General features: G+C 44.6%; 1 protein-coding gene across 2 annotated transcripts in view; it reads right to left on the bottom strand.

Annotated features, from left to right (window-relative positions):
• The window catches only part of BICD2 (BICD cargo adaptor 2), a 169,086-nt gene extending 142,231 nt beyond the window's left edge, over positions 1-26,855 (bottom strand). The window contains exon 1 of one of the 2 annotated variants that reach the window (XM_073351569.1): positions 26,352-26,855. In XM_073351569.1, the coding sequence (XP_073207670.1) occupies positions 26,352-26,579 (228 nt within the window). In that variant the 5' untranslated portion in view covers positions 26,580-26,855. The remainder of the gene's footprint in view (positions 1-26,351) is intronic. The other variant, XM_073351568.1, reaches the window with a different exon arrangement.
• Between the last annotated feature and the right edge of the window lie 275 nt (positions 26,856-27,130).

Here is a 27,130-nt window from a genome sequence, read left to right as displayed (position 1 = left end):
CTCTGCTAAACAAATAAATCAAAGACGACTTACCACTATATCCAACAACAGCTATGGAGCACAATATAAGGCGGAGTGAGCAAACTTTTTGGCCCGAGGGCCACATCAGTGTGTGAAACTGTATGGAGGGCTGGGTAGGGAAGGCTGTGCCTCCCCAAACAGCCTGGCCCCTGCCCCCTATCCGGCCCCTCCCACTTCCCATCCCCTAACTGCCCCCCTCAGAACCCTCAACCCATCCAACCCCCCCGCTCCTTGTCCTGACCGCCCCCTCCCAGGACCTCCTGCCCCTAGCCGCCCCCCCCCGGAAACCCACCTCCTATCCAACCCCCCCCCGACCCCTGACTGCCCCAACCCCTATCCTCACTCCCACCCCCTAACCACCCCCTCCCACTTCCCATCCCCTGACTGCCCCCCTCAGAACCCTCGAGCCATTCAACCCCCCCGCTCCCTGTCCCTTGCCTGCCCCGCTCTCTACACACACCCCTGCCCCCTGACAGGCCCCCTGGGATTCCAACGCCTACCCAACCCCCTGTTCCCCATCCCCTGACCACCCCCACCCAACCCCCCCTTCTCCTTGTCCCCTGCTTGCCCCCTCCCAGAACCCCCTGGCCCCTAACCCCCCCCGGGACCCAATCCCCCTACTCCCTGTCCCCCAGACCTCCTGCCCCTTATCCAACCCCCCCCCCCGCTCCTCTCCCCCTTACCATGCCGGAGCCAGCCATGCTGCCGTGCTGCCCAGGAAGAGCAGCAGGCCAGAGCGATCGTAGTGCAGTGAGCTGAGGCTGTGGAGTGGGAGGACAGCAGGGGAGGGGCCGGGGGCTAGCCTCCCCGGCCGGGAGCTCAAGGGCCTGGCAGGACTGTCCTACGGGCCGTAGTTTGCCCATCTATGGTATAAGGCATATTTATAATGGCTGTCACCTGTATTCAAGTATGACTTTGAACAGAAATCAGTTTCCACATGTAAGGTTCAGGAAATGTGCCAGAGCACGTCGGTGTCTACATTCTCTCCTGCTGTCAGCCAAAGTATCACGACAATATTCCGTTGCAGGTTCTGCTTCCTTCATGGCAGAGAGTGTCAAGTTTGCCTCTCATGGGCCATACCCTCCTAGGTCATTAAGTCCAGCCTGGGAGACTGTGTGTGTCACTTGATGCACCCCTTAAGGCAGAGTTTGGGACAGCTAGCCTTCCCACTGCCTTTCTTCAAATTCACTGTACAGAACTTTGTTAGGCAGTCGATTGTTATCCATACGTATGACATGGCCTACCCAAGTAATTTGCCTCCGCACTAGGATGGCTTCCATGCTCAGCCTGGCTACCAGCCATACAACTTCACTGTTGGTGATTGTCAGAATTTTGTCAGATTTTTGTCAATATATGTTGGATCATATTAAAGAAGTTCTGTATTAAAATCACAAATGAGTTTGATTCCCCATAGTTTAAATTCCAGGGTATTACTAATTAAGAGGTCTCTTGGTTTTTGGTACTGTTTCTCTCCCTCTAGGAGTGAAACTTGCAAGCTGCTAATTGCGTTAGTACATTCTAAGACAGAGTCTGTTCTCAAAGCAATTCACACAGAGAAAGACTCAAAGCAATACTCTGTAACAACAGAAACAGCATCCAGAGACTCCCCGCCCTTTTGTTGTATTAACAATTGTGATTAAAATAGAGATAGAGGATGTATGTGGATGGATGCTTGGTGTGGATAATAACTGAATGATCAGGGAGGTGCCAGCCTAAGAATCCAGTGTCCATCGGCTGAAGAAGGCGTCAAGTGGAAATAACCAGAGGACCCCCCCACCCCCCCGGAGGGCAGACTGGAATCCACCCAACAGCCTCAAGAATGGGAGAACCAAAGAACAAGATAACATCTCCATCTGGCAGCACAGAGCCATCAGGAATGTGCCATCTGCTGATTGATTCAGCAACAGCATGATGAAGCAATTCCCATAGACTGACATAGGAAGAAATTCCTATAAAATGGACTCTGGAAAGTGAGAATTTTGGGGTCTGATTCTGCAAACCAACTTCCAGGAGCATCAGATGTGCATCTGATGAGGCCCTGCTCCCTCCTCATGTCCAGGCCACCTGGCCAGTGGCTTGGCATGAGCAACTCTAAGGCTGGTAACTATGATAACAACCTTGCAGAACCTGTGTGTGTGTGTTTGTATGAATGAATGTGTGAATAAATATGAGATTGAATGGAATGTTATAGCTATAACTAACTGCTTACTATGATTCTTTCTGTATTCACAATAAATGTGGTATTTTGCCTTTTCCCCTTTAATAAGATCCTGCTGGTTTTTATTTTATTGGTATAACACATATAGGCATACTATATTAACAATGTAATACAAGTTGAACACAGCATTAAGACTTCATAGTGTACATATTTTGTCCTTTCTGACAATAACTTGGGTGCCCTTGAAGATCATCTGTCTGGATAATAACTAGCAGCTGAAAGTCAGTGCTGTCACGTGGGTGTGGTAGTTGGGCCAAGAAAGCCCCCATTTGTGCAGTCTCCTTCACTCAACCAATGAAATTGCTGCATGCAAGTTAGCTGTAGAGTAAGAACAATAATGGGTGGAGTTACCTCTGTTACCACAATGGTCAAGGTAGGCCTCTTGGTTTGGCATGGCATAAATATAAGCCATATGGCAGCTCTACACTGAACAGAGGTAATTCAGAAAGTCAAAATGGCTGAGAACTTAAAAATTGGATGCTAACAGACAGTAAATCCCAGTATGATTGAAGCTGGTGATATTCTAAGCAGAGAGAGCTTTCAGCCATGCTAAAAGCTGTTTCTATCACTTCACTCTGACTCAGACCTTCTAGGCTTCAGAGTGACAATCCTGGAAGCTTATATAGACTATCAGTGGTTTCCATATCACAAAGGATATTGATACAAGACTTCAGAATAAATTTATTTTTATACTCACTTATTATAGACTGGTTTCAGAGTAACAGCCGTGTTAGTCTGTATTCGCAAACAGAAAAGGAGTACTTGTGGCAGTCTCTAAGGTGCCACAAGTACTCATTTTCTTATTATAGACTCCAGTTCAGCCAGGTATTTAAGCATGTACCTAAATTTAAGCACATGAGTAGTCTCATTTCATTGGGACTACCCAGATGCTTAAAGCTAGGTATGAGATAAAGCCTCTTGCTGAATCAGAGCCATGATGAAGAACAATAAGACGTGTTAATAAAGCAAAGCAACAATTCCTAAGAAACTATGGGAATAGTTGCTCTCCCCAAGTGTACTCTGTGGGAAAGTTTAAGATGTCTACACCGAGGCCAATTAAAAATTCACTAAGAATAGACTTTAATGTGGAGTTACCAGCACTACTTCTCTCTATGCCCTTCCAGAACGAAGTTCAAGACCTCAAGCAACATTAGATAACCAGGAGATGCCCTGTTAAAGTAATGCTTTCCACACAGTACACACCTAGACAACATTAACTTTGCCCCTCCGCTGTGAGTGTGACTCAGTGACCCCACCTTTCTGAGCTACCCTCCTGTGGAAAGGGAGGGAAGGATCACACAATCTAAAACCCAGCTCTGTGTAGTTAATGTATAATTAGTTGGATCACACCCCCAGCAACACAAGAGGGACTTAACCTTATGGTTAAATAAAACTTCCCGCTTAATCAAGCAAAGGGTACACCAATAACCTCAAGTGATCAAAATTTGACACTGCTGTAGTATCTCCACCAATAAAGTCTGTGCTCTACCACTGACAAACTGATCTCTGCTCTTCACTTCTATCCAAATTCAATGCATTGATTAGCTTTCCTTTGAACTTTTGCAGGATGCTTTTAAAGATAATTGCTTTCATTGTCTCATGATTATGTTGTTTCACACAGCGATAAATGATGTCTAGAAAGATACCACTCCTTATCTGCTATCTATACTTTGGCGGGAAGCACTTTGATGCTGATTTTTCATTTCTTTTCCTATTTTACATTTTTCATCAACTGTGAAGTGCTTGGTGGTACATCTGCATTGCTACACTATAATGGATCCAGTAAAACATCATTTAACAGCTACGATATAATCATAAATGTAAGACAGAGATTAATTTTTAGTTGTGTGTGCAGCAAAATTTATATATGGAAGCTCCCAAAACTATAAGGTAAACCAGGTGAAGTTCAGACAAGAGTATTCAGTGATGCCAAACGTCATATTTTTATTGAAAGTCTCACAACATTGGATATTTTACTTCAAGCTGCAGCGCTTGGAGACAATTTTACAAAAAAACGTTTCTAGCGGTCATGGCTGAGGAGAAAAAACTTTGAAAACATGATCAAAGGTCACGCTGAAGGTTCAAAAACTAGGAGGCAAATAAAGCAACAATTTAAAAAAAAATCTCATGAATTAAGGGTCTGTCTCATGCTTTTTTGAATCTTTTGAGCTGCCAATACTAAGTATTGCTGATAACAGTAAACACAGTGAAGAAGAGAGAAGAAGAAACTGTGTTCTAGTTCCTTACGAAACAAACAATCCTCAAAACTCCCCTTGGTATCACTATTCCAATATTAATAATAATAATAAAAAAGATCTACTCAGGCTATAAAACGTTCTGTTTCCCAACTCCTGTGTTATCTCACAACAAGAAAAACTTTGGGTTTAAAATGAAGTGTTCTAAATAACAGATCTGATAGAAGTTGATTACATGTTTTTATGAGTGTGAAATAAAATCGCAATGTTTATAATTCCATTAGAGCATCAACTCACACAAGATACAGGGCAAGAAGTATAAATGCTTCCCAGATCTATGGCTTTTTATGGTCACAGATGGAGACTTCAACCAAGTGCCAAAAAGACAGTTTCCAGCTCTGTCCATTGAAACCATGCAAAGGCCAACTAACAGCTCAACATCTTCCCAAATGGCCACAGGCAGGAGGACCATGACCCAAAGCCTGTGTGTATCTAGGTGTTATGCTGAACTGTACCATGACTTTCAAGGAACACCTTACCAAGACCTTGCTGAAAATAAAGACAAGAAACAATCTGATCAGCAAACTAGCTGATTCATCCTGGGGAGCCAATGCGCGGACAATAAGAAGCTCCAGACTTGCCTTGTGTTTTCTGCAGCAGAACAGTGCTCCCAGTGTTTCACAGCTCCTCTCTCACAGAACTAGTGGACACTCGGCTGAATTCAATTGTGTAAAACATCTAGAACCATGAGATCAACCAACCTGGCTTGGCCACCAATCCTGCCCGGCACTGTCCCTTCTGACATCAAGCAACAAGTCACCTTGCAGAATCTGCTCCTTAAAGTGCAAGACTTGCCACATCTACCCCTGTTTCAAGATAAATCTAATCCCTGATCTACGGTTTTAATGCAAGGCATCCTATTTGGACTCTTTCTTTCAAGAACTTCTGTGTCACCTCCAGATCGTGTACTAAATCGTGTACAAGAACAAGCTTCAAAACATAGCCAATGCCTATCTTGTGACGGATCCAACAATCCAGCCCCGGGGCTCTGACCTTCCACGCCACCTGTTGGCAAAGCTTCTCATAAGATTTGGCGCCTTCATGACTCTCCCCTTTGCCGCAGTGGCCAGTTTGAAGATGTCAATCATATACTTGAAGGCTGCATCCCTTGGCAAGGGCTGCTGGTTCCTCATGGACATGCACAATGCCCTTTCCTCGGCTACTGAATGGTTAAGATATTTAGACTAACACGCTTGACTTGAATGTCTATGTAAATGCAATCGCAATAAGAAGTGCCCTTCTCTGTATGGGAAAAAATGTGCCCTTTTTTTTTTTTTTTTACCATCTATCAGTTACCTCATGATAAAATCTTCATGTAGACAAAGCAGTTGTAGTTTTCACACTTGCGGGCAGGTGAGGTAAAACCTAAGCTCCCCCCAAACTCCAAACAAACATCTCGGTGAGAAGAGATAGCTCAGTGGTTTGAGCATTGGCCTGCTAAATCCAGGGCTGTGAGTTCAATCCTTGAGGGGGCCTTTTAGGGATCTGGGCCAAAAACTGGGGATTGGTCCTGCTTTAAGCAGGGGGCTGGACTAGATGACCTCCTGAGGTCCCTTCCAACCCTGATATTCTATGATTCTATGATCTCCAATTGACCTCTTTGCCAGCCCACATTACCTAAGAACCCCACAGAAGACCACCTATCTCCTTGGAGTTAGTAGAGACTGGTGCGCTTTGGGTAGGCAGGTCTGAAAAGACATGAGACTCTCCAGGTAAACTACAAGAGGTCTCTTTTTCAAATGTTTCCTCATACATTTTACACCAAGAAAATAGAAAATTCAACTGGTCTAGGAAATGGAAGTGTGTTAAATTTGGAGACTAAATTCTGCTATTACAACGTGGAACTGTTCTGCTCAAAGGGCAAAATCTTCACGCAATCTTAACTACAGAGCCAATGGAGACACCTCTACAACCTTCAACAGAAGGTCATGACATGACTCCAGAATTGCACTAATTTCTCACAGGAAAGATGCATTAGAAAACATACAATAACTCTCAGGAAGAATTTTCGTTCAGAAAATTCGCCAGGAAATAGGATTAATTTAAATCGCTGTTTAAAAGTCTCCAGAAGACAGGCTGTAACTCTAAGCTTTGTCTGAACCACCACCCACCATTACAACTCCAGTGGAGCGTCCCAGAGCAGGCAAAGTACGCAGCTCCCCTAGTGCCAGCATAGACTGACAGCAATGAGGAGAGATTATGAATAGTTGCTCACATTGAGCATTATCACAGTGAAGAGGGCCAGCGTAGACAAGTATTTATGTATAGTGAAAAGATCTGTCTGTAGTCAGTATCTCATCCTTCCTCTATTCCCCGGATTGGGAGCAGAAAACCTCTACATTAGGAGATTGTAAATCAAACTATTAAAAAATGAACTTTTTTAAAAAAAATATAAACAAAACTTTCAAAAGCTACATTTTTAAAGTGTGCATTGTATTGATTAAAGTATTTTTTGTTCTTTTTATAAACAATTGGTATAGAAAATATAAAAAAGGACAAAGTCTAGCAGGTTTTCTCACAATATGGGGCACATTGCCAAAAATACATACAACAAGTAGGTAAACATCTGAAAAACAAACAGCTATGTCCAGCTGAGAGATATTCAATACATTTTTAAATTATGTATTATGTTAGTTGTGTGTTACTTACAGTGAGATTTGCATTTAAAATGATCGGGTTTGATGTGTTCAGAGAGATTTTGTAATGCAGTTCACCAAGGTTACATTAAATTAGCTAAACCCAGCCACTCAGTGCTTAATTGCCTGCACTGTTTCACAAATGGGAAAACAACAGAGGTGATCTAATGGACTCTATTTCCGGGAGCTAGAGTGCTACTTATGCAATTCTGGATTAAAATTTTCCTTTGAATGTGGATTTTTAGAATTGCCAAGTGCACTGCTCTTCTTGTGAATTCACAATTCTGAACTCACATAATCTCTAAACAGAGCTAAATGGATGAGTTTCAATCAAGGATTAACCTCCAGTAGCAAATCATACACACTATTTCCCTCAATTTACATTCTTGCAAATGTAATGAGGGAAAGAGCCTTAAGACACCCACAGAAATAACAGTACAACTCTGCTGTAATGCTGTATATTACAGAACCAACAACTTTAAAAATTAGGTGTTTTGGGATTTGGTTTTTGTTCTGTTCTTTTAAAGCATCAAACGATTCACCAGAGTCCTGTAATCATCTGATCTTGACTGAGATCTTTTGGCCCTGGACAAAATAAGGGAGTTCCACACACCCGCCCTAGTTTAGAATTTTATTTAAACCAGCTGTGTTCACAAACCAGCTATCCCCATTTCCTGCACATAAAATGTCCCTAACTCATTTGAAATGGACGGAGGGGGCCGGGGAGGGAGAAGAGAAACGGAACAAAAGAAAGAAAGAAAGAATTGTTGCTGCAATTGCAAAATAAAACCCGAACATCAGTAACAGCACCTCACTAAACATCCAAACTACAACCTGCTCACTCTCCCACTGAACGCCAAGGCACTATTCAAAGGAAGTGCTAGAGCAGAGAGTCTTGCATTGCCAATGGAAAAACGGTCACTTCGATCCAAGTCATTAGATTTCAGGGTCTGTGTTCCCATTAAGTCTCCCATTTTGTAAGTAATTAGTGCACAATGTAGACTGCACTTTTTGTTTCTTGCTGTTTTTAGAAAAGTCATAACAAAGGCTCTTTGACAACTTGGCCCTTAACTCACCCTGCACTCAAAAGGGCCTCATGATCAAGGACGTGATTTTGTATATACACTTGTTTATATGCAGGTTTTAGGAGTACAAACAGCACCTGCAAAGGGTTAGGTGTTCAGCTATTGCCGGTGTTGCCAATTCATGATTTTAATTGCAAATCTTGTGCGGTTTTCCTAAAAAGATTCAGCTCCTGGAGTCATGGAATTACAGGAGAATCTCAGGTTTAATTATTTTTTTTAATTAGTTTCTAGCATTCATGGTTGCAGAAAAAAACTTGGAAACATAAAACCAGAAGGCAAACACAAAGAACTGCAAATTTATCGGTTTTTAAAATCTCAAGTTTTTTTGTGGCCTGATTCATGATTTCTGACACATGGCATTCATTGGCAATAATGCTAATGCACTTGGCATGAATGAAGCAAAGGTTTTGCTTGCGCAAAACTGTGTCCCCTAGTTGGAGGGGCAGCTTTTGAAAATGTTGCCCCACAGAAAACTACCCCAAAACTATAATGAATTAGCCCATAGATTGCACTCATATGGATCCAATATACTGATGTAAACTGCATGACTAGAAAGGAATCATGACACATGTATCGAGTCCCACTGACTTCATTTAATATTTTGCAGGGTTGAGCCCTTCTTGATCCATGAACTAAAATCTCATTGAGCCCAGTTCTGTTCCTACTGAAAACCACGATCATATAATAAGAATACTATTATAAAAATTATGCATAATTTTAAATGTTTGTAAATAATACAGAAACAACAATATTTGAGAGATAAGGCTAACAAAAATAGTCCAGCCTGATACTTTAGCCTTAATGTATTCTATTGTAGAAAAACAACAACAAAAACCTGACATATCAAACAACACATGAAAACCAGAAGATTTAGTTAACTTCTTAACATTATTTATATGCAGGATTTGTGTGGCTATACAGCATGCTAAAGTTCTCACTTTGGCAATAAGTTTACCTTTACATGACTGGATCTCATTCACCTTGAAAACCAACCACCCATTCAAATGAAACACTCATATTGTTATCAGAGACCAAAAAGATGGCTGACAAAAGCTAGAGTAGAGTAGTCAGATTTGTTTAAGATCACAAAGCTTATTCTACTATAATGGAAAAATCAACAGCATATTTTCGCAGAGAACAAGGACAATATAAAGCTTTCCCCAAGGGTACAGACATCTCACAAGGTAGACAAAAGCTATGCATTCACTGATACAATTTCATTACACTAACTATGTTGTTCTATTTAAAGAGCAAATACTTATGCAACCCCCTATGTCTACATCTGCAGCTATAATGTGGGTGGGAATATACCATTCAGTTGACTGACAGCGTGTAACCTGACTTTTATAATGAGACCAAAACCTAAAATTGGCTCCACCAAGTTTAAAAAGGTAAGAATGAATTCCTTCCTGTGAAGTTTCCATCTATATTTAATTTTTCTCTCAACCTCACTGTCTTAATTCAGCATCTGCAATGTTAATATTGTAATGATATCGCACTTATTACAGTAATTTTGAATAGAATCGAAGAAATTTGCACTTGAAATGAAGGATGAACTTTGTAATGGAGTATAGTTAAGACAGAGATAAATCAATCCCTACTAGTCATTTTGTAACAGATGACTTAGTCTCCGGTTACATTTGCAAGAGAAATGGTTATTTGGGTTTAACCATTTAATGTTTAATACTACTTTATAAACTACCAATAAATTGATCAGAATAAATTTGTTTGCACAGCTGTTGAACACGGTGAACTAAGATATGTATCAGAACCTGAGGTCTTGCAGAGATACAGTTACTAGAGCAGAATTACCAGATTTGACTATGCCACAGAGTGCTGCGGGTGGGGAGGGAAAATCAAATCAGGCTCAAATAAATGTGTTAGTCTCTAAGGTGCCACAAGTACTCCTTTTCTTTCTACCAAGTATGTTAATTCAATTCTACAAGCTGCATCAGTGACAAATTGACCGTTTAGGGAAGAAAATTCTGGGAGAATGATAACCCCTCTTCCTTACATGTTATGTAATGAAATTGGTGAACCCAACAGGGTTTCTGCTCGCTTTCTCTTGAGGGGGGTAGCACTCCGCTTTGAAGAGTCGCATTTCTGCTAACGAATGCATAACTCTCTCACCAGATGAAATCACAAAGAGCCACAAAATAACCATATAGCAATATCTTGATACTGCATGGTGCTGTTTTCTTCTACACATCACACTTCAGTGTGATCGTGTCCACGCTCAATACCACGATGCAAATTTGGAAACCAACATAGGATAACTATTATTTTGGGATGCTCAGCCAAACCCTTCAACACAGTCTGTTTTCTACTGCCATCCCCCATCAGCTGTTTGGAGGAACCCACAGCAATACAGTCTATTAGTTCAACTCCACATGGGCCACGTCAGACATCAGGCAGGGAAAAAAAAAATTCCAAAAAAAACTAACATAGGTCCCCAAAGAGCCACATGTGACCACAGAGCCACATGTCCAGTACCAGTGTTCTCAAGCTATGCTAACAAGGAATCTCGACTCCAACAACTCCCCGGTTTTTCCTACTAAGGGCTAGCCTACACTGGCAAAGGTAAAGGACTGCCATGGCAGCGCTTTAACATGGCTCGTGTAGTCGCGGCAGAGCGCTGGGCGAGAGCTCCCCCAGCACTCTAGAAAAACCACCTCCACGAGGAACGTAGCTCCCAGCGCTGGGGCACCGTCTACACTGGCGCGTTACAGTGCTGATACTTGCTGCGCTCAGGGGGGTGTTTTTTCACATCCCTGAGTGAGAAAGTTGCAGCGGCTGTAAAGTACGAGTGTAGACAAGCCCTAAGACTTTCCTCACTGCAAGCTTTCAGCAAGTTCTAAGATTTATTATGGGAACCTGGATAGAACATAAATGTCCCTTTATAAACCATAACCTTCACAACAACTCAAGAGAGTCTGGATTCTAAATACATTCACTCATTTTAAAAACAGGGCTAAGCGAGGAACAGAATGCATAAATTACTTGCCCAGGATCACAAATCAAGTCATTGGTGGAGCCGAGAAAATCTAGGAGCCTCGACTCAGTTGCTACTCCAGACACAAGGCCTGCTGTCTCCCTTTCCCAAATGAGGAACAGACAGTAAAGACAAAAGTGGATCTATGTTTGGACAAAAGGAAGCAAGGACTCATGCTTGGCCTACACTGAAAAGCTATAATCTGCTTAGCCAGGTCGGTCAGGGGCATGAAAAAACATGCTCCTAACAATGTAGCTATGCAGACAAAGTCCTCAGTGTAGATACAGCTATGTTGACAGAAAAGAGCTTCCATCAACACAAAACTTCGTCAAGGGAGACTGCGTCCCTACACTGACAGAATAACTCCTTCTGGTGGCGTTGGCTGCATCTCCACTACGGTGCTATGCCAGCATAGCTACGCCAACATAGTCTCCATAGTGTAGCACACCCTCTGTCTACAGGAACTTTATTACAGGGCTTGGGTTATTTTTCAGAACCTCACTGAAAATATGAACATTCAGTAACAGTCCCCCATTTAAAATCCACTCATTTAAACAGCATACTTAAACTCGGCAATGCAGAACACTACAGGCTTCTTCAGAGACAAATTGAGACACAGGCCTCAGAACCCAAGACTGGTTATTTGAGGGACCCACAACATGAAATCAAATCTATTCAGGGATGGCAGATTGGAGAACATCAGAATGGAGGTGCAGTTTGGGGAAGGAGCAAATGTGGTGTGTTTGCTGGCCCCCCATGTTATAACAACATAACCTGACTATTTTATAAACAAAGTGCTTGTTTGTTTTAATAGGAGAATTTGTCAGTAGTTGTGGTTAAGATTTCCAAAACTGACTTGGCAATTTAGTCTCAGAACCCCCACTAATTTCAGTGGTGTTTGTGTGGCTAAATTGCCTAGTCAGCTTTAGAAATCTTAACCTGGATGTTCACACTGTATGAAGAAAAAGGTTTGTGACCTTGGACATGGACTATCAACTGTAACAAACTCCTCACGCGCCTAGGAAGTAATAAAACTTTGGTGCTAGCAAACCATGGGGCCCTATAAACATATCTGTTTGGTTTGTGGGATTACTCCTCCATCCTCTCAATCAACAGACTCTTTGCCTAGGAAAGCTCTGCAGAATCATAGCCAAACCACAACAGCGATTACCTTCTGCAATGTCAGGGTACAGAAGGGGAAACCCCTTCGCAAAGATTAGAAATACCATATAATTTGTATGTAGTGCAGTTCTGTTACACCACTTAAACTTGCTAAAAGCAAGGCCATGGGTAGATGAAAACTAATGTGAAGTATGGGATTTCAGGGAGAGAGGTATGAATAACGGATCAAAGACTAAAGTACTGTGGAGGAGTAAAGATTGAATCCTGCCTGCAGTGCATGTTCACTGCATACCCAAGCTGTTCTATTCATTTCAATACAAGTTGCACAGGCCCAAGGGCTGCAGGATTGGGCCCCCTGCATAGAGTACCCTAGTAACATGCAAATCCAAAAGTGACTAAGCATTAGAGATTAGACTGAAGTGCAACAGGACAGAACCTGAGCAGTCCTGAGCTCTGGCTGTGTTTGGTTCCAGAACTAAAATCTCCCAAATTAGATACTGAAGCCAGAATATCTCCATTTCCACTCTGAAGGTTCAAAGTGGAATTTAGACATGACCAAACTCCCTTCCCAAGACTCTGACATTTCTGTTTTCTGCAAAAGGTAGCCCACAGCCCTGTCGCTGGCTCTTTGGTTGGTGGCTCCCACTCCAAACCCTGATTTCTAATCACAGGTCAGCCAGTCTCTACTAAGGATGCAGACAAATAATCTGCAGCATAGTATACATTGCCGCCTGAGAGGGAAAACCAAAGTACCTGTGTAGGGAGGAGGGCATGTGGAAGGAGAAATGGAGGCCGGAAAGATATCAAAGCAGTTATATATTTCCCAGTTATTACGTTTGAAACTGACTTTTTTCCTATCTGGATCATATGAGGCTCTGACATTCATTTGGATGGCAAAGTTTATTTATATATGTCACTTCCCTCTGTTAAGGATTTATGGATCATATTTCAAATACATGTTATATTCCACTGTTGCTCAGTTACCAACTCTGAACAAACAATTCTCTGCACACTGAGAAAGAAAAAGCAAATGAAATGCCTGGCGCATGAATCACCCACTGGAAGTCGTCTTATGGCCCCGCAGTGCTACAGATTAGTCATAACCTCACATACAGTAGAGTGGGAAAGGAAATGGTGAACCTATTAACTCCAGTGCATTGAACAGCTCCCCCGCCTTCTCCCACTCACCACTGTTCTTAAAAAAGGGACACTTTCCAAATCACTAGAATTTACTTAAAGATTAAAATTAAAGGCTCATATTTTCATTAGTACAAATTTAACCTGGTGCAAAACCCCTGAAATCAATGGAGTCACACAAGCAGTGAATTTGGCCCAGCAGCTGCTTTTCAAGCAGTAATTAAAAGCTGTGACTCAGAGGGAAGAAGCTGAAGGCTCACTCATATCCCCCGCCACAGAGAAATCCACACAAGGATCGGGAGAGCAGTTCTGCACTAGTCTGTTTCCAGACATTCCAGCATTAAGAACGGCCAGGGTTTGACTGATCACAGAGGGAGTGCAAGCCACAAAATAGGTGGATATCCAAAACTCCACAACAAAAATCTTGTACATCAGGGAGGCATCCACCAGCCCCTTGCTGTTTCCCCCTGGTTTATCCAGCCCCTCCAGTGGAGCTGCTTGTAAAAGAACACCCATACCCACACCAAGCTTTCCCCAACAACCCTCCCTCACCAAGGAAGAGTAAGGTGAGGAGCACTTAATGCTGACAGTATTAATTCCCATGGGCCCTGTCAAATCTGGATTCTGTGGTGCTGCATAGGGAGTATTTGCCCTCTCCTCTTTCCTCACCCCCATCCTCAATCAGCCATGAAGTGTCCCCACGTGGGGCTTGGGGATGCCATGTTAGATTCCACTCCCCCTTACGGCAGCTATTTTGGGCTCATATCTGCACCATTGTGTTACCTCTTTGCTTGAAGAGAAGAGCATAATTTGACCCTTTGTAGACTGCAAACTCTTTGGGGGCAGGGACTGTGAGTTCCCACAGCACCTAGCATAATGGAAACCCAGTACTGTTCGGAGCTTCTGGCTGCTCTATTACACGGAGAATAATAAATTATTGCTCATCTGACGAGCGTGTTAAACCAAAGCAAAGAACATATCTACCTGGACAATGATCCCACCAGAAGATTCAACAATTCAGTGCAACTCTTTCATAAGAGAGTGGGACAAATTCTACTCATATACAAATATTCCCACTGAAGTAAGGGTGAGCAGGATTTGGAGCAGCCCTGCACACTTTTACCCTGACATAACACGTAGGCACCTATATTGCTGGGCTGACAAGTTTTGTTTTTCTTTTTTAGACTTTGTTTTGGGTCGGAGCGTGGATCCGTTTTACAATACATCATTGAAGTGCAGAAAGTCAAACCTTTCAGATGGGACTGCTGACCAGGTAGGCCAACAAAAATCAAAACCAACCCAACAGCCCCTAAAACAATAATCTGCACTTTTCCCTCACATCCATCCCCTCCAAACTGTTGTTGTTTTTTTTTTAAATTAACAGTCTGACTCCTCCCAAAGGTCCGCCCTACTCAGCTAGACATTTTCAACAATTACTACGGGCTTGTCCACACTGGAACTTTACAGCGCTGCAACTTTCTCGCTCAGAAAAACACCCCCCCGAGAGCAGCAAGTTGCAGTGCTGTAAAGCACCAGTGCAGACAGTCCCCCAGCGCTGGGAGCTACGCCCCTCGTGGAGGTGGGTTTTTTAAGAGCGCTGGAGAGCGCACAAGACACCACAAGACCACACAAGACACGTTAAAGCACTGCCGCGAAAGCATTTTAACATTGCCAGTGTAGACTAGCCCTAAGGCCTGGTCTACACTTAACATTTAGATCACTCCAGCTACATTGCTCAGGGGTGTGAAAAATTCACATACTTGAGTGTCAGAGTTAAGTCAGCCAAACCCCTGGTGTAGACATGGCTAGGCCAATGGAGGAATTCTTCCATTAACCTAGCTACCGCTGCTCAGAGGGGAAGGGTACCTACATCAACATAAAAACCCCTTCCGTCGATGTAGGACGGATCTACACTGCAACAGCGGTACCCATCCTGTGGACATGGCTTATGTGGTAGTGAATTATGTTCTGGAGAAATTGCTCAGAAAGAGGAAAATGATGATCCTTCATATAACAGTGACAAGGTGGGCAAGGTAATAACTTTTATTGGACCATCTTCTGTTGGGGAGAGAGAGAGAAAGCAGCTTTGGAGCTACACAGACCTGAAGAAGAGCTCTGTGTAACTCGAAAGCTTGTCTCTTTCGCCAGCAGATGACGATCCAATATAAGATACTAACCTCACCCACCTTGTCTCTCTAATATCCTGGGACGCACAGGGCTACAGCAACACTGCGAACAAGAACGTATGTAAGTGTAGATGAAGGATCTTCCAGTTTACCAGAGGGAAGAGAACTGTTTCTGACTTTAAAAGCTTAATCCAAAGAATGTGAGTGGTTTATTGAAACTGAAGGCTTCTGCAACAGGCAGCTTAACTGGTTACCACCTGAAGCACAGCAAGAATTGGCATGCATAACTTTAAGGGACCTTTTTTTTTCTGGGCGTCTCCTTAAATAAGGATGTGCAAGAGAAGTTGTTTTTCCAGAACTATCATGACAATGGCAGGTGTCCCTTCAGCTAGACCAGGGCTGGGCAAACTTTTTGGGCCAAGGGCCACATCTTGGTGAGGAAATTGTATGCAGGGCTGGGGCTGGGGTGCAGGAGGGAGGGAGGGAGTGCAGGGTGTGGGAGAAGGTGTGGTGTACAGGAACGGGCTCAGGGCAAGGGATTGGGGCAGAGGAGGGGTGCAGAGTGTATGAGGGGGCTCAGGGCAGGCAGTTGAGGTGCAGAAGAGGTGCAGGAGAGGTGCGGGATGTGGCAGAGGGCTCAGGGCAGGGAGTTAGGGTGCAGGAGAGGTGCGGGATGTGGCAGGGGGCTCAGGGCAGGGAGTTAGGGTGCAGGAGAGGTGCAGGGTGCAGGAGAGGTGCAGGATGTGGCAGGGGGCTCAGGGCAGGGAGTTGGGGTGCAGGAGAGGTGCGAGGTTCAGACAGGGGGTTTATGGCAGGGAGTTGGGGGGGGCGGGGTGCAGGAGGGGTTCAGGCTCCGGCCCGGCACCACTTACCTAAAACGACTCCGGGGTGGCAGCGGCGCACACCAGGGCCAGGGCAGGCCATGGTGTTCACACCATGTCCCTGCGTGGTCTCTGGAGGTGAGGGGCACTGGTCTCCACACGCTGTCCTTGCCACGCGTCCAAGTACCTGCCCCAAAGCTCCCACTGGCTGCAGTTCCCCATTCCCGGCCAATGGGAGCTGCGGGGGGTGGCGCCTGGAGGCAAGGGCAACACACGGAGCCCCCGTCCCTCCCCTCCCCGGGCCCCAGGGACATGGTGCCAGCCGCTTCTGAGAGTGGTACAGGGGCTGCAGCACCACGGGGGGCAATCCCAGGGGCCGGATCCAAAGCCCTGATGGGCTGGATCCGGCCCGCAGGCCGTAGTTTGCCCACCCCTGAGCTAGACTGTGCCATGTCAAAAACAGAGAAGCAGCCAATTTCCTTGGAGTCAGCTGGTCTTAGTGTAATAAGTATGAGAAAAGATTTTAGTCTCCTCAAAATGAGTTTTCAATCTCACGATTCTATTCTCTCCCTATATTCCAAATACACCACTGTGATGCACGGCCAGAAAGGGTAAAACATCCTGCAAAATAAATAACCCTCAAAAGAAATGTGGGGAGATAATGTTTGTGTTTTTGTGTATTTAAATTATATATATACACATACATATACACACACACACACACACACACACACACACACACACACACACAGAGGAGTAGGGTCAACAATGTAATCAACAAAAAGAAAAGGAGGACTTGTGGCACCTTAGAGACTAACCAATTTATTTGATGCATCGATGAAGTGAGCTGTAGCTCACGAAAGCTTATGCTTAAATAAATTGGTTAGTCTCTAAAGTGTCACAAGTACTCCTTTTCTTTTTGCGAAACAGACTAACAGGGCTGCTACTCTGAAACCTGTCAATGTAATCAACAGTCCCTATCTATGCTGAATTCTGATAGTTCAGAGATCAAAAGAACATCCTAGCATTTGAATGAATTGTAAACACAAGATATCTTGGTATTCATCTCTCTTTGAAATGTACTGTGACTGGTGGAGGAACAAGCAAATTGCCTTATGTTAATTCATATAGCTAACTCCTGCTGATGGACCTCCTTCCAAATCATCTTAATTACCTTTTGTTCCTGGAGGAACTCCCAACTTGTCAAAGACGACATGAAATTGTATAAAAGATCCTTGGGTCCTGATTCTGTCATCTCAGATCTGCTTAGACTTCATCAGGAGAAGTTTGAGTTACAAGCCTGAGGTCCCAGTTATACTGGTACATCCTGAATATGAGATTTGGACATTGGACTATAACTTATGTGCTATTTCTGAAAGAACTCTTTGCAACTACAAAGCTCACCATCTCTCCAATGAATCTGAACCTCAATGAATTGAGCTCATGTCTGTATGTATATTGATCTTTTAACCATACTCTCTCTCTTTTGTTTTTTAATAAATTTTAGTTTAGTTAACAAGAATTGGCTGTAGCGTGTATTTGGGTAACATCTGGAACATTCAATAACTTGGGACATAACATGTCCTATCCTTTGGAATTGGTAGAACCTGTTCTTTTATAGGATGAAATAAGATTTTCGGAAATCATCATATTTGACTTAGGTACCTGGATGGAGGCCTGAGGCTGGATCACTAAGGGAACGGTGTTGTTTGGACTTCTGAGTAACCAGTAAGGTAATAAAGAAGCTGTTTTATGCTGGTTTGGTAAATCTAAGTACTGGAATATCCACCAGCTTTTTGGGGTTTGGCTGCCCCATTCTTTGCAGTTCACCCTAATTGAGTGACCACAGCTGACTCCCACTGGGACCCCGGTCACAACAGCTCCTTAGCCTATAACCAGCTCACTAGATCTATGAAGAGAATATGTACAAAAATATAAACTTTTTTACTAGTAGATGAAGTGCCAGACTCTGATCTTAGCTACACAGTGTAAATCTGTAGAGTTGAATTGATTCTGGATTTATGACAGCATAACCAAGATCTGACTCTGACCAACACTGAGTCTTCATTTCAAAACAAAAGGTCAACTATTTAAGTAATCAGTAGAAAGAATTCCTTTTATTTACATACAATTCCTGAGGTTTTAACAGCATTATACAGCTGAATGTAATCCTGTGAGTGGCTTTTTTTCCTTTAATCTTCTTAAAACAAAGTTACATCTTTGTGTTTTTGGCACTCGATCAGTATTAGTTTAAACATTTTGTGGGAGGACAGGAGGAAGTCACCCAGAACCTTAAGATAAATAGATGGAGAAGCTCATAATTCTATTAAAGGGTGGCCTAGTGGCTAGAGACCTGGACAGGGACTTCAGAGTCCTGAGTTCTACTCCTGGCTTTGCCACTGGCCTACTGTGTAACCTTGGGCAAGTCACATCACCTCCTTGTACCTCAGTTTCCTTTCCCCATGTATAAAATAGAGATAATGATAATGACATCCTCTCTTAAGTGCTTTGAGAACTCCTGAGGAAAAACACTAGGTATTATTATTTCAGCAGTCACTTTATTCCAATTCAAACAAGTGTATTTGAGTCAGTAAACAGAAAGGTCTCTCCTGCTCTTCTGAACTTATATTTAATCAAAATGTTAAAACAGGTCTGGATTAGTTTTCATGTACCCAAATCAATATTTTATAGCTAACTGTATTAAAATACACAATGCAAAACTTACATCAATAATCATATTGAGCCAGGGCAAGATGTGTTTCAGTGGTACATTAACACACACTTCGGCTGTGTTTCGCAGCATGAAGCAGATAGTCTGATCTTCAGATACTCAAGGCACATATTAACCAAGTACTAGCACCTGCCCGGCATTATCTTGATGCTAATATATTATGTCTGCTTAGGTTTATATTTGATTTAAACAAGAAAGCTTCTAAATATATCTGAGAGCACACTTTTGGATTACGTACCTCCACTTATCCAGAAAGTTCATAACAGAGAAAGAGAAAGAAAGAACATAAAACAAAATGCAGAAAACCCTCATAAAAGAAATAAACTCCTTGGTTATTTTCAAACAGATCTTCAAATTAAACGACAGGGATTTATTTCTCAATTTTTCCTTGTTTCCTGCCTCCCTCTCTCCCCCACCCTGCACAGCCAGAATATTAAAACTGAGATAGGATCTATCTAGTTCCTTGGTGCCCATGCCTGGCTACTACACACATTACTACTTCCAACAGAGATGAACCCCTTTCACCTTATGTTTGAATTGTATAAGCTAAGCTAAAATTTTTCCAGGTGCACCTGGATGCACTATTGAGAAGGCAATTGCAAGTTGCTAGATAAAGGAAAAAAGACTTAGGGAAAACCAATGCAGGCTTTATATTATTATGACATGTATAGCATAATCTAGAAAATATCAAATAGAAAATAAAAGACAATGCCTGTTTTTCTTTCCCCCTTTGCCCCAACACTTTTTTTTTTTCTTAAAACCACCTCACATATTTAGTACGGTGCAGATCAATTGTGCTGTATCTGCACATGCTTTTAGACTGCAAGGTTTTTAGGACAGCCACACTATTCCATATGTATTTTTTTTACTACTGCACATCTACATTGTATTATGATTTCTATAATCATGCCCATGTTTGCTGAGAGATTTAAACATGGATCTAACCCCCCTGAAGTGGCCTTGCCAGCCAATCAAAAAGCAGCTTTGGACGGCATCCAGTTTCATATTTGAATTTATAGCTAGCTGTAAATCTAACGGACATCTCAAACACGGCTCAAAGTACCGTACAGAGCAGATATCAGCTTTTCACGTCAACATTCCAAGCCACATTCTCCCACAAATCACCCAGACTGCCAATAATCAGACTCTCCAGACAGCCACTTTTGTAACCAGGGTTGATCCTGCAAACATTTAGTTGTATGAGTACTCCCCGCTCATGTAGGGACCCCGTGTTACTTATGCAATTAGCTTTGTTGCAGACAACAGTTTGCAGGATCAAATCCCAATGTAGTAAAAAGTCTATGAAAGTGCCCTTTCATTGCTTCACCTTGTGTTGCATTAAAATGTGATGCAACGCTTAACTGCAAGAGATCTAGTTACCTTTTTTCCCACCCTCATGAGATCCCTGAGGAAATAAATCACATTCTGTGCTATAACTGCATAATGAAAGTTTGAAATGGATTCCACTTTACAGAATCTAGGTCATAGGTTACCTCCACCCTCACTAATCATTACATTCATCAGTGAAGATGACCTGTACCTAATTCCCTTCCTGTACCTAATTCCCTTAGGTGACAGTAAATGCAAATGAAACAATGGATCAGTGGGAAATGCAGCACAAATTAACATAAAGACGTGTGAGATAAAGATAGATCTCACCACTCTCACAAAACTGGCATGCATGAGAGGAATTCCATGCTTCACCAAGGGCCCTCAGCTCAAAGCAGCTGCTCTACAAGGGGCAGAGAGAGCTGAGAGAAGGCTTGAGGTCCAAATGTTGGAGGTCATCCCTTGCATAATCTGGAGCACGGATCTGTGGGTATAACCAGCACTCTGTTGTAGAGGAGCTTGGGGAATAGAACTGATGGAGAAGTAACTATGGCACTCCAGTCATATTAGCACCCTGCGACGACGGTGGTGGGGCGTGCTGGCCCACCAGTGCTACTGAAGCTCTGATGCTACAGGAGCTGCAACGGAGAAGCTTGTAGCTTGGGCAGGGCCAGTGAAGACTCCCTTCCTCCCTGAACTCCCCTGCACACAGCCAATTTACAGGGATAGTTCTGTCTTCTTAAATTATAGTCTACTGAAGGCATGGATCTTGCCTTATGTGTTTGCACAGCACCTATTACAATGGGGTCCCAGATCTCTCGGCGCAACTATAACATAATTAACACTAACACATGGTGGAATAAATCATTGGTTTGATGCGTTTTAAAAGCAGCATGGGGCTGTGGTTAGAGCAGGAGACTAGAAGGCAGGACTCCCGAGTTTCATTCCCAGTTTGTTAAACGGCCACCCCTGACAGATCACTCCCACTCTGAGCAAACTGTCTGCCACCAAGGTCCCTGCTTTACTCTAGCACAAGCTTCAGAGCTTGATATGTGGCAGATCTTGTGTGTGAACGTTTCTTGGCTAAGTTTGGAAAAACAATTTTTTTAAATAAAAGTTACATAAACGGATAAGGGGGAAAGTCCCTTCTGAGAATGCTCAGTGTGCATCTGCTAAGGTTTAAGACGGCTCAATCAGTACTCCTTTTCTTTTTGCTAAGGTTTAGTAGATCCTAATGAAGCCCAGACTCCTTCATAATGTCTTGAGGGAGCTAGAAGAACTACGTATTGTCCCCGCTTGGTCTGACTAGGGCAGTGGTTCTCAACTCTGGTCCATCACTTGTTGAGGGAAAGCCCCTGGCACGCCGGGCCGGTTTGTTTACCTGCCGCGTCCACAGGTTCAGCCGATCGCAACTCCCACTGGCCGCGGTTCGCCACTCCAGGCCAATGGGGGTTGCAGAAAGCAGCGTGGGCCGAGGGACATGCTGGCCGCCCTTCCCGCAGCCCCCATTGACCTGGAGCGGCAAACCGCAACCAGTGGGAGCCGTGATTGGCCGAACCTGCGGACGTGGCAGGTAAACAAGTCGGCCCGGCGTGCCAAGGACTTTCTCTGAACAAGCGGTGGACCAGAGTTGAGAACCACTGGATTAGGGGATTCAGCAGGGTACTTGAGCTGCTCCTAGGATTGTTTACATGGAAGGGTAGGAGTACCCAATGTGGACACAAGAACAAATGGATATAAACTGGTCATTGGGAAGTTTAGACTTAAATTAGACGAAGGTTTCTAACCATCAGAGGAGTGAAGTTTTGGAATAGCCTTCCAAGGGAAGCAGTGGGGCTAAAAGACCTATCTGGCTTCAAGATTCAACTCGATAAGTTTATGGAGGAGATGGTATGATGGGATAAAATGATTTTGGCAATTAACTGATCTTTAAATATTCATGGTAAATAGGCCCAATGGCCTGTGATGGGATGTTAGATGGGGTGGGATCTGAGTTACTACAGAGAATTCTTTCCTGGGTATCTGGCTGGTGAATCTCGCCCATATGCTCAGGGTTTAGCTGATCACCATATTTGGGGTCGGGAAGGAATTTTCCCCCAGGGCAGACTGGAAGTGGAGGTTTTTTGCCTTCCTCTGTAGCATGGGGCACGGGTCACTTGCTGGAGGATTCTCTGCTCCTTGAAGTCTTTAAACCACAATTTGAGGACTTCAATAGCTCAGACATAGGCAAGAGGTTTTTCGCAGGAGTGGGTGGGTGAGATTCTGTGGCCTGCGTTGTGCAGGAGGTCAGACTAGATGATCATAATGGTCCCTTCTGACCTTAATATCTATGAATCTATGAGATACTTAGAACAGGACACACACACAGCAAAATCCTGCTGAATATCAAAGGCAGGAGAAAATCCATGGGAGTGAATAATTGCTGACCTGTGACTTTAAGTTGTCTTCATTTTTGAGGCACTCTACAACATTCAGCAATCTTCTAGCTTTAGGGGGAGAAAAAGGTTAATTTCCTATCTTTTTCCATTTTGAAGACAGCATCCCATAGTCATAGGCAGTGTGTCCTAGTGGCTAGAGCACTGCACTGGGACTCAGGAGTTTGTCAAGTGCTTTGATGTCTACTGATGAAAAGCAATACAGAAGAGCTAGGGATTATTATTATTTTTATTATTCCCTGGGGATGAGGGAGGCCACAAGGGTGGAAGTGTTTGTTCCACACACTACTCCATATGGCTCCATCCTCTTCACAAGGCCTCACAGTGGCATCTTGATCTACACCTAGAATTTATGTTTTTGAGGGCTGAGCAATACTAGAAAACTTGCAGCAGTGTAAGTAAATCAGTTTAAAAGTGACTTGGTTACACCGGTACAACCCCCCGTTTGACACATAGACACATTTACATCAGTTTAAACTGCACTTCCTTAATCAGCTTATTTCTAGTTATCTTAAAATGATTCCAAATCAACCAAAATGAGGCTTTGTCTGTCTAAAAGGGAAAAGTGCATCTGTTCAAATTAAATAGTTTTTCAAATTATTTAGTCAGACTGGTGCAAACCCCTATGTGAACACTTTTTTCAGTGCAAGAGTGGCTTATTTTGGTTTAGCTTTTAAACCCATTTCCAAATGACACAACCATTAAAAAAAAAAAAAAAAAAAGATTAAACCTGAAATAAAAAAGTGGCCACACAGGGATTTGCGCTGGTTTAACTAAAACAGTTTAACTTCACACCTTAGGTTAAAGCTGTGTAACTTTCTTGGGTATGCAAAGTCTAAATCAGGAAGAATCCTTCCATCAACCTAGCCACATCTAAACGGGCAGGCTAGGCTGTCCTAACTACAGCGGTCAGGATGGGAAATTTTTCACAGCCCTGAGCGATGTAGCCACATTGACCTGTTTTAGGTGTAGACCAGGCCTAAGTATAAGACAAGCGATAACAAACAAACACAGACAGACTGACAGGGGAGCACAAGGAAATAAAGACGCCTGGTCATGGGATTTTTGCCAGAGATGCTCTGCAGCATTAGAGCAGGAGTGAAGCAAGCAGATATTAAGGGTGAGCCAGGGGATTGGAAGGACAGATCTTGCAATGGGAAAGGGGGCAAAAGAGTCAAGGGTGGACAAGATTGAGATATGGAGAGAATCGGCAACCATATTGTTGGGAGAAAGCTTAAGCTGGGGTTTGTTTTAAACACACTCAGACCTGCACTGAAACAAAGGGCACGTCTACACTACAGTGAAAAACCCACAGCTGGCCCATGCCAGCTAACTCTGGCTCATGGGGCTTGGGCTGCCCGGTCGTTTCACTGCTGTGTAGACTTCCAGGCTGTGGCTGGGCTCTACGTCCCTGCGAGGTGGGAGGGTCCCACAGCCTGGACTCCAGCCAGGGCCCAGAAGTCTACACTGCAGTGAATCAGCCCCACAGCCTGAGACCAAGTCAGAGGGCTCACGTGTCTAGTTGCAATGTAAGTATACCCAAAAGGTGTGAATTAACACCAGTCTGGTTATTGTGGATGCAGTTTTTGTGTAGACAAGCCCTCAGTTACATCAATGTAAGTTTTCTAAAGCCTGATCTACATTTCAAATTTAGATCAACATAACTACATTGTTGTTTCAGCAATGTCTGGGGGGGGAAAGGGGGAGAATATTCTCTGCTGCCCCCACCCCTGGTTGAGTGGTAGGGGAGAAGTAGTAAATCCTCAATGTAATTACCCTATAATCCCAATGTAAAGTTAAGCTATCCTGCCAATCTACTATTGCAGAAAATTATCTCCACCCGAACAATTAGCAGGGAAAGGTGGGGTGAGGAAGGGGATCTCCCCTTCCCCAGCCCATTCACTTGTGAGGTGAGGGTCTTCAAAGCTTAGGGGCCTGCATTTGGTACTAAGAGTTTGACAAGTCAGCAATAACAAGGCTGACACTCCGCTGCTTTACACTTTGATGCTCACTCAGAAGGCCAATTATTTGATTTCTGTACTTTGCTTCCAGGAAGCTCCATGTCACGTCAAAGTTCTGACATGGATGGCCGACATAGTGTGTCAAATGGCTCAGTAGTACATGGATCTTTGGCACCGGGTATGGCATTTCTACACATATTGTGCAGCCATTCATTCATTTGCTGGTCTTTACAGAGTATTTATTATAAGGCTAATTTACTAGAGAAACATCAGCTCTGTACAGAAAGGATCCTGTGAATGCTCTGTAGCCAGTATTTAAATATCAGCAATTCAGCCTTTTATAAGCAGGCCTACTCCTAATAAATATTATCTACCAACAATTTTTCCATTTTAAAATAGCAATAACCTTTGTACTTAGGTGGAGAAACCTGATTAATATTAAGGAACTCGTAGTTCACTACCACATATATCCCTTTTATAAGCAACCAGATTAAATAATGTAATTCAAAATCTGTTTCTATTTGGAGGGACAGGAAAGGCAAGAGAGATATAAAACTTGATCCCAATATCAAATTGCAGCCTTAAAATTCAGGGAACTGAGTTTTATATTAGAAATGCTATCTGGACAGACCTGAACTGTGTACCATTATACAGCAAACAACAGAATTATGGTCTAAGGCTTCCATTATTCCCTTCCGCCTGCAATGACCACCACAGGACAGCCTGGCACTTGATCTCCAGTATATTAATCGCAAGGATCCTCTTTCCTGTGCACCGCGCCCAGCTGAGAGAAGACACAGCAGATGTCATTGGAAGGGCACAGGGTCTTAGAGGAATTGCTGAGCTGCCCCTTTAAAGGGCTGCACAGCATGACGCCAGCAACGATGAGCATGAGGATGCCGGATCTTGCCGTGACACTGCGCTGCATTAGAGACGATGGTGGTGATGATGCTCTTCATTTGAGCTGGAAGAAGCCAAGATGCAGCCAGCATCAGCTGCTTTCCAGAGAGGCTGAAGCCAGACTTCCCGGGGAGGGTGAATTACATCGCTACTGCCCCGCACAGACTCAGACCAGACAGAAACATGCCTGCCCAGAACATCCATCGGTAGCAATGCATCCTGCGCGCTCCCGGGCCACCTCCCCACTGCAGAGGTCAGGGTGCTCTGCAGCAATGAATCAGTCCTTGCTGCAGCCCCAGGATATATCACCGGCCTCCCCTTACACATGGGCCAAATTCCTCCCAGGAGTAACTCCAGCCTTTGCAGCGGAGTTACCCCAGAGATTAGCGTGGCCCCCCGAAGTTTCAGGGGGCCTTGCCCAAGGTCAGACAGCGGCTGAGGCACCCCGCGTCTCCAGATCCCCCTTCACGGGCCGCAGGCCCTCGCCCGCGCTCCCTGCCTTGCCCTCTCCCCCTCCAACAGACGGGCACAGGGCAGTCAGTCCCGGCGGGCCCCCCCCCCCGCCCGGGGCCGCCGGCTCACCTCCTTCAGCTGCTCCATCTCCGTGCGGATGGTCTCGTACTCCGCCTCCAGCTCCTCGTACTGCTGCTTGAGCTGCTGCTTCTCCTCCAGCACGGCCAGCCCGTACTCCGCCGCCTGGATCTTCTCCCGGGTGGTCTCGCCCAGCTCCTGGGAGAGCCGCTTGAGCTCGCTCCGCAGCCACTCGGGCTCCGACTCCATCACCAGCTTGGCGTAGTCCTCCTCCTCCATGGCCAGAGCCGTCGCGGCCGGCCGGGAGCGGCGCCGCCCGTCCCCGTCCGGCGGGGCAACACAGCGAGGGGGGCTGCGGGGCGAGCCGGGCAGCGGGACGGACGCAGCGCCCTTAACACCCCCGCAGCCGCTGGGCTGCCATGGGCCGCCCTGGGCGAGCACAACCTGGCCCCGCCGCTGCTGCTGCTGCGCTGCCCGCTCCCCCGGCTGCCATGAAACGGGCAGGGCGCTCGGTTCGCTCTGGCCCCTGGCTGCACCCCCGCCCCAGCCGGCCCCTTACACCGTGACTCCTGCCGCGGGCTGCGGCTGCGAAACTCGCTGGGCAGGCAGAGCGCAGTGAAATCATTCAAAAGGAACGGCCAGCCAGCTGCCCGCCGGGCCTTGTGGGACGTGTAGTCCCGCCTCCCGCCCAGCTCCAGGCACACGCGGGCCTCCGAGGACTACGAGTCCCACAATGCACAGGGAGGGCAGCCCAGCTGGAAGGCAGCCCCAGCCCTCTTGGAGGAATTCTTGCTTCAGGGAAGAAGCTGGCAGCGGGCTGAGTTATTATC

This window comes from Lepidochelys kempii, chromosome 7, assembly GCF_965140265.1.
Source record: "Lepidochelys kempii isolate rLepKem1 chromosome 7, rLepKem1.hap2, whole genome shotgun sequence".
In the NCBI taxonomy this organism is placed as follows: Eukaryota; Metazoa; Chordata; order Testudines; family Cheloniidae; genus Lepidochelys; species Lepidochelys kempii.
The sequence above is the reverse complement of the archived record's forward strand: the minus strand, read 5'-3'. Positions and strand labels throughout refer to the sequence as shown.